Source organism: Schistocerca nitens, chromosome 8 (assembly GCF_023898315.1).
Source record: "Schistocerca nitens isolate TAMUIC-IGC-003100 chromosome 8, iqSchNite1.1, whole genome shotgun sequence".
NCBI lineage: Eukaryota > Metazoa > Arthropoda > Insecta > Orthoptera > Acrididae > Schistocerca > Schistocerca nitens.
Genome location: NC_064621.1, coordinates 492,848,176 through 492,861,907, shown reverse-complemented (window position 1 = coordinate 492,861,907; position 13,732 = coordinate 492,848,176). Strand labels below are relative to the sequence as shown.

The 13,732-nt window shown below is 46.4% G+C and overlaps 1 protein-coding gene across 1 annotated transcript in view; it reads right to left on the bottom strand.

Annotated features, from left to right (window-relative positions):
* LOC126199631 (alanine and glycine-rich protein-like) overlaps nucleotides 1-13,452 on the bottom strand; it is a 68,922-nt gene extending 55,470 nt beyond the window's left edge. Inside the window, exons 1-2 of the mRNA XM_049936557.1 lie at nucleotides 13,284-13,452; nucleotides 598-789 (exon numbers count right to left, since the gene is read on the bottom strand). Coding sequence (XP_049792514.1) covers nucleotides 598-789; nucleotides 13,284-13,452 — 361 coding nt within the window. The remainder of the gene's footprint in view (nucleotides 1-597; nucleotides 790-13,283) is intronic.
* Between the last annotated feature and the right edge of the window lie 280 nt (nucleotides 13,453-13,732).

Sequence of the window (13,732 nt, the reverse complement as noted above, 5' to 3'; positions counted from 1 at the left end):
TGCCGCAACTCAGACCGCAGACGGTGCGCCTATCAGAACATTGGCATAAAAGCTGGATTCGTTCTACACAAGAATCAGTATCAGACAGCACCTGAAGAGGACTGAAAATCAGGCGACGTATCGTTCAAGAAAGATGCGAGTAACCGGCAGAAACACGATTATTCAACATGACAACGTTGTACTAGTCTGTGTGGAAAGATAGGGGGGGGGGGAGGGAACGGAGAATTAGGGGCGAAGTGGGAAGTCGGAATGCTAATTATTTTCCCAAAGGTTTGAGTGAAGCACAGAAGAGAATTAAGATTCCACTGAGACCGACTTGTTACAATCAAACCGTGGTTAGGAAGGTCTCGTTTCCCATACAGAGTGGACAGTGTACCTGGCAGAGCAATGATCCTTCAGTATCAAATGGCAGAGTGCCGAAGCGCACCTGTTTGGCAAGACTAGAGACTACGGTTGCTTGGACGTTAACACGGTGCGGTCACAAATTACGTTGTAATTGGACCGCCAAATTACGTGCTCGGCCGGAGCCATAAATTAGGTGTCCATTCCGGCGGCCTTGCGAGGTGGCGGTGGCGGCCGGCCGCCGACGGCCGCTACCTGCAGCTGGCCCTGACTCGCCGCGGCCGCCCCCGCCACCCCCGCCGCCCCCGCCCCTGACCCTGGCAGCAGGGACTGCTAATTGGCCGCGCCCGTAATTGAACTGACCGACCTGGCGCTTCCCTTCGGAAGCCGCCCCGGCGCCGGCGCCGCCGCCCACCGCAGTGCCGGCCAGGGGCGGACGTGCGACGGCTCGCAGAGATCAAAACGGCGCTCGCCGCTGCGGAGCAAAAGCCGGACACGCCGCGCTGCAGCAGCAATTTCCGTTGCTGCTAGATCACTCTGCAACGGTTCGATGAACAGCACAGCGCGAAGTTGGTGAACTTTCACAGAAATACCGGTACGCTCCTTCATGTCTTAACCCTTTCGCCGCAACAGACGTGCTTTCTGCGTTCTGTGCTGCCAGTGGCTTTGTTGTCGCTGTACTGATCACCAAGTGTTGCTGCCTGTTCCGAGTGACAGCGTCCTATTCTGTGAAAAAAAATGATTTTTGCACATCTTACCTCGATCGATAAAAGACTGAGGAGCCGAAGAAATTTTTACACGTGCCTAGTATCGCTTAGGAGCCCCGCAGGAAGCAGAAGTGCCGCAACACGACGTAGCATGGGCTCTACTAATGTCTGAAGTAGTGCTAGAGGGAACTGACACCATGAATCCAGCACAGTACGGAGTTCAAGATCTCTTCTAAACAGCAAGTTGCAAGGCGTGCCAGATATGCTTAATAATGTTGATGTCAGCGGAAGTGTTTAAACTCAGAAGAGCGTTCCTGGAGCCACTCTGCAGCAGTTCTGGACGTGTAGAGTATCGCATTGTCCTGCTGGGATTGCCAAAGGCTGTCGGAATGCACAATGTACATAGACAGATGCACGTGATCAGACAGTATGCTTACGTACGTGTCACCTCTGTCATATCTAGACGTATCAGGGGTCCCATATCACTCCAGCAACTCACGCCCCACAGAATTAATGAGGATCCACCAATTTGTACAGTCCCCTGCTGACATGCAGGGTCAGTGGATTCATGACGTTGTCTCCATACCCGTACACTTCCATCTGCTCGATACAATTTGAAAAGAGACTCGTCCGACCAGTAACGTGTTGCCAGTCATCAACAGTCCATATTCGGTGTCGATGGGCCCAGGTAAGGAGTAAAGCATTGCGTCTTGCAGTCATCAATGGTACACGAGTGGGCCATCGGCTCCGAAAGCCCATATCAATGATGATTCGTTGAATGGTTTTCACGCTGACACTTGTTGCTGGCCCAGAAATGAAATCTGCAGCAATTTGCGGAAGGTTTGCACTTTTGCTACGTTGAACGATTCTCTTCCAAAAGGCTCTAAGCACTATGGGGCTTAACATCTTAGGTCATCAGTCCCCTAGAACTTAGAACTACTTAAACCTAACTAACCTAAGGACATCACACACATCCATGCCCGAGGCAGGATTCGAACCTGCGACCGTAGCAGTCCCGCGGTTCCGGACTGCAGCGACTAGAACCGCACGGCCACCGCGGCCGGCAACGATTCTCTTCAGCCGTCGTTTGTCCCGTTCTTGCACGATCTTCTTGCGGCCGTAGCGATGTTGGAGATTTGATGTTTTATCGGATTCCTGATATTCCCAGTACACTCGTTGAATGGTCATACAAGAAAATCCCCACTTCATCGCTACCTCGGATATGGTGTGTCCCATCGCTCGTGCGCCGATTGTAACACCACGTTCAAACTCATTTAAATCTTGCTAACCTGCCGTTGTAGCAGCAGTAACCGATCTGACAACTGCGCCAGACACTTTGTCTTATATAGGCGTTGCCGAACGCAGCGCCTTATTCTGCCTGTTTATATATCTCTGTATTCCAATACGCATGCCTAGATCAGTTCCTTTGGCGCTTTAGTGTAATTTAGTAATCCATTGCATGAAATTTTAAGAGTTTGCGGTGTAAAAACGTTTTGTATAAACATTGCATGTGCTCATTTTAGCTCCTACATTGCTGTGTATGAAATGAAAATAATGTATCGAATTATTATTTAAAATTGGGTCTTTTCGTTTTCAATTCGTTAGTTTTTATATCTGGCGACGTGTCGCGTTCGATGCGAACATTTTCGTTCCTGCGCAACGGGCATCATGTGGTCATAACAACCGTCATACTACATGAATGGCTGAAGCTATCGAAGCGAGGTTTGTGGCAAATGGTAGCACTCAAAGGGCCACGCTCACTGAGGTACGGAAGTAACCCGTCCACAGCACTGAGAGATCAGCGAAACGGGACGCATAAATACGTCAATAGCACTTAAGGAAACCCTAGGAGCCGCGTTTAAACGCGTCCTCAGCTAATGGGGGTGGCGGAGCATGAGTTAATTCGTTCCAGACAGTCAGAGGTTAACTAAATACTAGTTGAACAAGTCACAGCAACTAATATGTTTTCTGATGCAAGTGCGGGAGGACATCAGCTCACCCCATGTGAAAGAGTGGTAATGACCCTGTTTATCCGAAATGAATTAATTACACACCCCTCAGAATAATTAATAATAATTCACTTACTGCTAAATGAAATAATATTCATAATTATGTCCACTACGTTAAAAATATTCTTCAATGATATCAGCAGCAATGGTAATTCTAAAGTAAAACCTTGCCGCAGTGGAAAGATTATAATAATGACGTATAAAAAGTTAAACAACTGGAGTTGAGAAGTTGTACGATGATCGTCATTATGTGAGGATAAAGGCTCTGAGCACTATGGGACTTAACATCTATGGTCATCAGTCCCCTAGAACTTAGAACTACTTAAACCCAACTAACCTAAGGACAGCACACAACACCCAGTCACCACGAGGCAGAGAAAATCCCCGACCCCGCCGGGAATCGAACCCGGGAACCCGGGCGTGGGAAGCGACAACGCTACCGCACGACCACGAGCTGCGGACATGTGAGGATAAAAAGTAATTATTATTTGAGAAGGGGAATGTTTTACGTCTGTGAGCAGAGCTGGAAGTAAACTGGTCATCCGAATCTGAAAGCAACGATTGGAGTGGAGCTTGAAGTTACTGAAATTCCGTAAAAATGACTTTACTGTCCTTATGGATCGTCTCAGGGCCGCGGCTCGATATCGCCAATTCGACCTGCAGATGGAGGCTGAATAGGCTGCAGAATCAGTCATTGGTGGCCAACCAATGACCAGGCTAAGCTCGAATTAGCCAGAAATCTTTCCAACACCCTGACTTCACCCTTCCAGAGATGGACACTGGTGGCATTGCAGGCCAGCAGAGGAGAAATCTGCCGGTAAAGAAGAAGATGAAGAAGTCAAAGACGCAAATGCCGAAAATCGAATGAATTTTTACCGACAGCATCTCAACAGAAGAACTTCTATTTCTGCGTTCTGCGTTCCATACTCTGTTCGGGTTGGCTGAGTTATGGGTGTTCCTGTAAAAAGATTTCTTAAAAGAGGTAAGCCCTTTTTCTGAGACTTTCTTCAGGTGATTAATGAGTTAAGCGTTTCCTTCCAAGTAGTAGTAGTAGTAGTAGTAGTAGTAGTAGTAGTAGTTGTTGTTGTTGTTGTTGTTGTTGTTGTTGTCTTCAGTCCAAAGATCTGTTTGCTGTAGCCACCACGCTGCTGTATCCTGTGCAAGCCTGTTCATGCCCGAGTGACTACTGCAACTTACATTCTTGTGAATCCGTTACTGTATTCACCTCTTGTTCTCACAAAGAAAATTTTACACCCCACACTTCCATCCGGTTTTAAATTTGTATCGGAATGTGTCATACCAACCGATCACTTCTTGTGGTCAGATTGTACCAAAACGTCCTTTTCTCCGAAATTATCTTCCGTATCTCCTCTTTAGTTATGTTATCTATCCCCCTAATCTTCAGCATTCTTCTATAGCACCACATTTCAAAATCTTCTGTTCTCTTCTCGTCTCATATGACTACACTCGATACAAATATTTTCAGAAAAAGACTTCCTAACGCTTTAATCTATATCCGATGTTAACTAGTTTCTCTTCTGCAGAGACTCTTTCCTTGCCATACCCACATCCTCTCTACTTCGGACATCATCAGTTTTTTGCTGCTCAAATAACAAAACATCTCATTTGGTAATCTGAGCATTACCTAACTTATTTAGGCTACATTCCGCTGTACTTGTTTTGTTTTCGTTAATGTTCATCTTATATCCTCGTTTCAAGAAACAACCCATTATGTTCAACTGCTCATCCAAGTCCTTTACTGTCTCTGAGAGAATTACAATGCGATCAGAGAACCTTAAAGCTTCCATTTCCTCCTCCTAAACTTTAATTCCTACTCCAAATTTTTTCTTTTGTTTCCTTTATTGTTGGCTCATTGTATAGATTAAATAACATCGGCGATAGGCTACAATACTATATGATGCCCTTCTCAACCACTGCTTCCCTTTCATGCCCCTAGGCTCTTGTAACTACAGTCTGGTTTCTGTACAAGTTGTAAATATCCTTCCGCTCCCTGCATTTTACCCCTGCTACTTTCAGAATTTCAGAAAGAGTATTCCAGTCAACATTGTCAAAAGCTTTCTATAGTCTACAAATGTTACAAACGTAGGTTTGCCTTTCCTTAACGTATCTTGTAGGGTAAGTCCTAGAGCCAGTACTGCCTCGAGTGTCCCTACATTTGTGCAAAATCCAAACTGATCTTTCTCGTGGTCGGCTCCACCAGCTTTCCATTCTTCTGTCAAGAATTCGCATTAGTATTTTGCAACCACATGTTAAACTGATAGTTCGTTAAAATTCACGTGTCTCCTGTCAGTACCTACAACGTACTGCTGAAAAATCCATCTCACTCTTTCTCTATCTCATTCTGTGTACAATGAAATGGGACTAGAGCAACAGAGTCGATTATCTCGCTCTAGCGTTTAGTTTATTTACGTTAAACAATAGTGGAAAATCTTGCATTGTGAAAAATTTCGTTTTTGTGCATTTGTTAGTGGCGTCCCACCCTTAGAAAGAGGTCCCAAACTGCGGGCTCACACTACACTTCATGGACGTAATCAGTGTCCTCCGGTGCGCCCAGAATAAAAGCAGCTTTCTACATTTTGTTAAAAATAGAACGTTTTCTAGACGTCGCTGGAAACAGCATTTCATCTGTTTCCACCTTAAGAGTTGCAAAACAGTCGCTGGAGGTGGTTTACACCACGGGAAACCGCATAGTTATAGCCTGTGGGGTACCCGGCGTCCAGTTGCGCTACCTCAAAAGAAAATTCTGGTCGAGTGAGTGGCATGGAGCTCCGAACCATCCGGCTTATCCAGGGGGTCTTTCCGTCTGGCTACAAAGCTTAGCTAATAGCCTGAGGGCTGGCAGCTCGCCCCTACGTGCTTCCAGTAGGTTAATACTTTTATACACGTTGCAAATACGAATGAACACGTACATTAAGATAATTAACTACCGACAGTCATTGGTACTAATATGCATTTTATTCCTAGGTGTTAAATAATGATTCATATCTAATGAATCGTTATATTCTGATTTTATATTAGTTGTGGGACAGTTTTGCAAAAAGTCGTTCTCAAACTACCTTTCCAACACGCGAAAAGAATTTTTAGTGCTGTACTACCGAAAGCACCGTTTAGTGCGGAAAGAGTACTGCTATTTTGAGTAAAATAATTTTGGTAGTAGACCGTTTCATTGTAAAACATTAACGTAACTTAACTGCCAACGTTTCGACTGGCATGGTGCGGTCATTATCACGGCACTTAACTGCTATTTATTGGTTAATATGTTCCTTTATACAATCAGATGCGAATAATTATAGGCCTATTTCGCTTACGTCAATCTGTTGTAGAATAATGGAACATGTTTTATGTTCTCGTATTATGACGTTCTTAGATAATACAAATCTCCTTCATCATAACCAACATGGATTCCGCAAACAGAGATCATGTGAAACTCAGCTCGCCCTATTTGTCCAAGAAATTCACAGTGCCGTAGACACTGGCGAGCAGATTGATGCCGTATTCCTGGACTTCAGGAAGGCATTTGATACGGTTCCGCACTTACGTTTAGTGAAAAAAATACGAGCTTACGGAATATCGGACCAGGTTTGTGATTGGATTCAGGATTTCCTAGAAGAAAGAACACAACATGTCATTCTTAACGGTCCAAAATCTGCAGATGTAGAGGTAATTTCGGGAGTACCGCAAGGAAGCGTGATAGGACCTTTATTGTTTACAATATACATAAATGACTTAGTTGACAACATCGGTAGCTCCGTGAGGCTATTTGCAGATGACACGGTTGTCTACAAGAAAGTAGCAACATCAGAAGACTCGTACGTACTCCAGGAAGACCTGCAGAGGATTAATGAATGGTGCGACAGCTGGCAGCTTTCCCTAAACGTAGATAAATGTAATATAATGCGCATACATAGGGGCAGAAATCCATTCCAGTACGATTATGCCATAGGTGGTAAATCATTGGAAGCGGTAACGACCGTAAAATACTTAGGAGTTACTATCCGGAGCGATCTGAAGTGGAATGATCACATAAAACAAATAGTGGGAAAAGCAGGCGCCAGGTTGAGATTCATAGGAAGAATTCTAAGAAAATGTGACTCATCGACGAAAGAAGTAGCTTACAAAACGCTTGTTCGTCCGATTCTTGAGTATTGCTCATCAGTATGGGACCCTTACCAGGTTGGATTAATAGAAGAGATAGACATGATCTAGCGAAAAGCAGCGCGATTCGTCATGGGGACATTTAGTCAGCGGGAGAGCGTTACGGAGATGCTGAACAAGCTCCAGTGGCGGACACTTCAAGAAAGGCGTTACGCAATACGGAGAGGTTTATTATCGAAATTACGAGAGAGCACATTCCGGGAAGAGATGGGCAACATATTACTACCGCCCACATATATCTCGCGTAATGATCACAACGAAAAGATCCGAGAAATTAGAGCAAATACGGAGACTTACAAGCAGTCGTTCTTCCCACGCACAATTCGTGAATGGAACAGGGAAGGGGGGATCAGATAGTGGTACAATAAGTACCCTCCGCCACACACCGTAAGGTGGCTCGCGGAGTATAGATGTAGATGTAGATGTAGATGTAGATACACAGTCTTGTTTGGTTGTCTAGTGGCCACCGACGTCACATACCTGAAATGTCACTGGAAAATGTGAAGAGTAGTTGCTATGGTGGTGGATGGTTGTACGTTAAGCTATTCTCTTTGCTATTATGGTTATTGATTCGAAAGCAGCTCTAGTGGGTGATTAGTAGGAAATAGCTTGTCGACAAGCTGTTATCTGCGCGTTCTAGCAAGTGACTTGTAGGCTAATTAAACCAGGAAAGCCGCTATTTATGCCGTCAAACACAGGTCAAGTGGTGATGCTATGTGGCGATCACACGCTTCCCGTCCGGAGTATTCGCTGACAGCCAGACCGTAGGTAACTGAGTCCTAGTACCTCTTCATCCTTTTAGGGCTTTTGAATCTTTCAGTAGCCTCTCTATTTTCCCCTGCCGCATACATGGATGCCAAGAAATCAAGCGAGGTTCTTGAAAATTAATATAACTGCCACATCCGTGTAGACGTTCAGCCACAACTTAACTGTTGATTTGTTCCACTTGTATGTACTGTTCGGGCTTCCACATGCGAGTACTAATGGGGCTCTCGGCTTCACCTACACAGACGTCACCAAATTCACACAGAAATTCGTAGACGCCTGACATGCAAAGAGCATCTATGGGATCCTTAGCAGGCCTCTACAGATCTTTGATCTAGCGACCATTCTGGAATTTGGGTTTAAGTCCTTCGCAGAAACTTTCCTACGTGTTCGCAGAAGCCTCTCACCTGAGGTGTACGAACAACACAGTTTCTTATGATCTTTGTCTGTTTTATCTTCGCTGTATCTCGTATTCGTATGTCCGTGTTGTTGCATCCACTCACACGGAAAGGTGAAGTAGTTGTCTTTAGCTCGTTCCGTTAATGTGCTACGTGGTTAGCGTCACTAATGTAGTGAGCTCATGTTGTCAGCGTTTGTAGCACAGCTTTCTTTTTTGCGGGACTGCAGTGCGACGCCGCATGCAGATACCTGTTGGCTTGCTTCGGTTCCTGTAGACTTTATATCCTTGTTTGCCAATAGATATTATGTACTCCTGCACATCCAGAAAAGGAATCGCTCCGCGGTCTCCCTTTTATAACGTGAACTTGTTCAAAATGTGTGTGAAATCTTATGCGACTTAACTGCTAAGGTCATTAGCCCCTAAGCTTACACACCACTTAACCTAAATTATCCTCAGGACTAACACACACACCCATGTCTGAGGGAGGACTCGAACCTCCGCCTAACGTGAACGACAGTATGTCTTCTTACGAACGCTGTTGCGGTATTCATGATATCTGCGTGGACATTTGTTATTGCCTTCCTGTCACCAACGACAATCGCCTACTCATCACTTAGCAGAGTGGCACAGGCAATACCCAATCGATACTCGATTTCCTATGAGTCAATTACTAGAGCTGCCTTCCAATCAGCCACGATACATTACAGGCAATACCCTACTGCACAGGTACCCCCTCCATGGCAGCCGCTCTTCAATTTGTCCAGTGACATCACAGATATCTCGTCGGGAGCTACGAGATAACCGAAGTAGATAGTAAATAACCGCTCTGAAGAGACCGCCACATATCGATCGAAATGTTAGCAATGTAACTCTTTCCGTGTTTTATAATGACACAGCATAGCACCGACATTGTTCTTTTCAAATTGAGAGTGACTGAGGAAGCCTAGTGTTTTATTTAGTGGATGTGACCGTATACATCGGTTGCTTGCCACTACATTAAACACTCGTTTACTAAAATCTGTTTATTTCATTGAATATACACTCCTGGAAATGGAAAGAAGAACACATTGACACCGGTGTGTCAGACCCACCATACTTGCTCCGGACACTGCGAGAGGGCTGTACAAGCAATGATCACACGCACGGCACAGCGGACACACCAGGAACCGCGGTGTTGGCCGTCGAATGGCCTTAGCTGCGCAGCATTTGTGCACCGCCGCCGTCAGTGTCAGCCAGTTTGCCGTGGCATACGGAGCTCCATCGCAGTCTTTAACACTGGTAGCATGCCGCGACAGCGTGGACGTGAACCGTATGTGCAGTTGACGGACTTTGAGCGAGGGCGTATAGTGGGCATGCGGGAGGCCGGGTGGACGTACCGCCGAATTGCTCAACACGTGGGGCGTGAGGTCTCCACAGTACATCGATGTTGACGCCAGTGGTCGGCGGAAGGTGCACGTGCCCGTCGACCTGGGACCGGACCGCAGCGACGCACGGATGCACGTCAAGACCGTAGGATTCTACGCAGTGCCGTAGGGGACCGCACCGCCACTTCCCAGCAAATTAGGGACACTGTTGCTCCTGGGGTATCAGCGAGGACCATTCGCAACCGTCTCCATGAAGCTGGGCTACGGTCCCGCACACCGTTAGGCCGTATTCCGCTCACGCCCCAACATCGTGCAGCCCGCCTCCAGTGGTGTCGCGACAGGCGTGAATGGAGGGACGAATGGAGACGTGTCGTCTTCAGCGATGAGAGTCGCTTCTGCCTTGGTGCCAATGATGGTCGTATGCGTGTTTGGCGACGTGCAGGTGAGCCCCACAATCAGGACTGCATACGACCGAGGCACACAGGGCCAACACCCGGCATCATGGTGTGGGGAGCGATCTCCTACACTGGCCGTACACCACTGGTGATCGTCGAGGGGACACTGAATAGTGCACGGTACATCCAAACCGTCATCGAACCCATCGTTCTACCATTCCTAGACCGGCAAGGGAACTTGCTGTTCCAACAGGACAATGCACGTCCGCATGTATCCCGTGCCACCCAACGTGCTCTAGAAGGTGTAAGTCAACTACCCTGGCCAGCAAGATCTCCGGATCTGTCCCCCATTGAGCATGTTTGGGACTGGATGAAGCGTCGTCTCACGCAGTCTGCACGTGCAGCACGAACGCTGGTCCAACTGAGGCGCCAGGTGGAAATGGCATGGCAAGCCGTTCCACAGGACTACATCCAGCATCTCTACGATCGTCTCCATGGGAGAATAGCAGCCTGCATTGCTGCGAAAGGTGGATATACACTGTACTAGTGCCGACATTGTGCATGCTCTGTTGCCTGTGTCTATGTGCCTGTGGTTCTGTCAGTGTGATCATGTGATGTATCTGACCCCAGGAATGTGTCAATAAAGTTTCCCCTTCCTGGGACAATGAATTCACGGTGTTCTTATTTTAATTTCCAGGAGTGTACTTTAATTACCGTACAGACACGATCATGCTCCGAACGAGGCGTGCTCTAGTTTGAACTAGACTTGTTTACCATTTACGACAACAAAAATTTAAGCAAAGGTTTCGACGACATCTCAATACGGCGACTACCTCGCGACGCTGAATGCTGCTTACCCATTGACTAAGACACACATGCCAGAGGAAATAAGCTGAAATATTGTGACACTGCTCACCTCGAGATAAAATGCCACCTAGTGACCTGGAGTGCGCGTAGTGCGTTAGTGAAAGTAAGCCAGGCGCTTGGAAACGACCAAGCTGGTCGGCTGTTCACGTGCTTCTATCGTGGGCATCTGTAAGTAGTGATCGACGGACGGTGAAACTACGTCTAGGCGACGACACACTTTATCACAGAAGGTGGAGAGGGAAAGCTTGTCCCCTTTGCAAGGTAGGTAGCGACCCCTGGCCGGTTTGACAGAGCATAATTCTGGGGCAGGCTTTTCTGTTTCGGAGCATACTGTTCAATGCACGTTGTTGAGTTTGAAGCTCTTCATCTTACGATCTATACATGATCGCCCAGCGCTATCGTCAGTTAAGATTGCAATAGGCACGTACGTTGAATAGGCATCTACGTTGAATCGTGGTTCAGTGCAAACGTGTCGCCTTGTCTTCTTACATAAGGTCATTGGTTGTGCCCAGATACGTCGTCGCAGGAGTGAACAGTGTTCCTATCATGATCATATCACGTGATGGGGAACATTAACCTGAACTTCCAAGGGATCTGTGATAGCAATCTGTGATACCCTAACTGCTCTAGACTACGTAAACCCTAATGAGGACCGACTACATCGCTTCAAGCTTGACGTAAATGGAGCCGAAATATGCCCGCTTCGTAAGGCGTGAACCGTGTTACGATGGTTTACGGTACGTGATGCCGAAACTACAATGATCTCTTGTCACCAAATACACCCGAAAATAGGTGATGGAGAATATTTGGGACGCCATTACGTGCTGACTGGAAAAACAACGAACCACCCGTCCATAATCGGGTAACCTGTGTGCAGACATTGATGCCGCATACATCCTCAAACGTACCAAGGACATATCGAATCGAAGACACGCAAAACCTATCCTACACTGCATTCCAAAGGTAGACCAAGACAATGACGATGACATGGAAATAGTGTGTTGCTTAATCGGTGTGGTATTAAAGAGAGAACATTACCATATAATGTATATAGACCGTTGGGAAGTTTGTATAGATGATGATCCATGGCCAAGGTCACGGTAAAAACTACCATTCTCCTTTTTATAACACGTCAAGTGCAAAGACGTGATAAAATTTATAATAAAGGCGTAATTAACAGCTGTCGTAACACAATCTCAAATATTTTGTGACATCAAAGCCAGCGATGTCAGCTGAGGGTAGCAAAACTCTGTCCTTCAAAGACTGCAGACAAATATTTGGCCTGGAATAAAATCTGTGTGAAAATTATCGCGTTAAGCAAAGCTCTAAGGAATGTGTATTTACAGGAAAGACTGAGCGTTACCGAAACGAAACTAAAGAGACCCACCTCCAGTGAAGTGATATGAAATTCAAAATCAAACTGGATTGTAACATGTTAATGAATCAAGAGTTTCGGCAATATAAACTGCAGTCTTCAGATTTATAAATGAAAATATGTTGAGGTTACAGGTTAAAAGTAAATTAAAAATGTAGTGGAGCATACAAGAAAACTCAGTGGCGAACAATGATTTAAATCTTCCTGTCACAAGAAGAGTATACAGTGTGTTGTAAGATAGCAAATCTCTTAAAATTGTGTTCATATGGACGGATGCAAACCAGAATAAAAATACAATAATAAATATATCTAATAAGAAAAATTAGATAGAAACCCTAAAGTTGAGGCATTGCAACAACATGCACGACGTGCAACCATAATGCGCGCACGCACGCACACACACACACACACACACACGCCCGAGGGAGGACTCGAACCTCTGACGGGGGCAGCCGCGCGGACCGTGACCAGACGCCTTAGACCGCACGGCTACCTTGGTATGAACAAAACAGACACATGTCACATAATTGGGTTTTATGGTCACAGTTGTCTCTGGCACCGCACCGCTTACAACTATCTGCTTCCTACATACCACTGATGTTGAAAAAGGCCATAAATGAAGTTTAAAATGAGTGGAAGCTGCTGGTTGCCAGAACCATACTACTTGTCCTAACTTTAAGAAACTTAGTACCTCACTGATGCAGCCAATATGACTTTCAGATACTGATCACTGTCGTGTATTGTAGGATAGGAATAGGAGAGGTATACACTAGCAACCTGATTTAAACGAACACTGTGTTCCCCATGCCGCGCCAGGCCGTACTGGTCACTGCCGTACTGGTCACTGCCCGAGGTTGGGTCGTGGGCACTGGGTCGCGCCAACTCGCCCCATCTGCCAGCCTCGCCTCGGTGCACACCGTGGCTTCCGATGCCGTATCCCGCAGCGGGCTAGCTACGGAGCACGCGCCAGATGTATCCACACCGTCCGGCTGGCTACGTCCAGCCCCGGGCCAATACTGCTCAGGACTTCCGCCGAGCACTGCATGACTCATGCGGACTCACTCCATCCCTCTGTCGTGCACTGCGCACGTCTGGACTGCCCGATGCCACATCACCAATTCGAAATGCAGACAGTTTTTGGTCACCCACACTGATCAACCGACCTACTATCGATATAAAACCGCCCAGGCGATAGCAATTTCACTAACTGAACAACGACTACTAGTCAGATAAGCACGGTGCATGTAGTAGAAGTGAGCATTCTGTCCATGTATAGAATGGGGAAGAATCGCGATGTACGTGCACGAGAGGAGATTGCGATAGCCTGTAGGG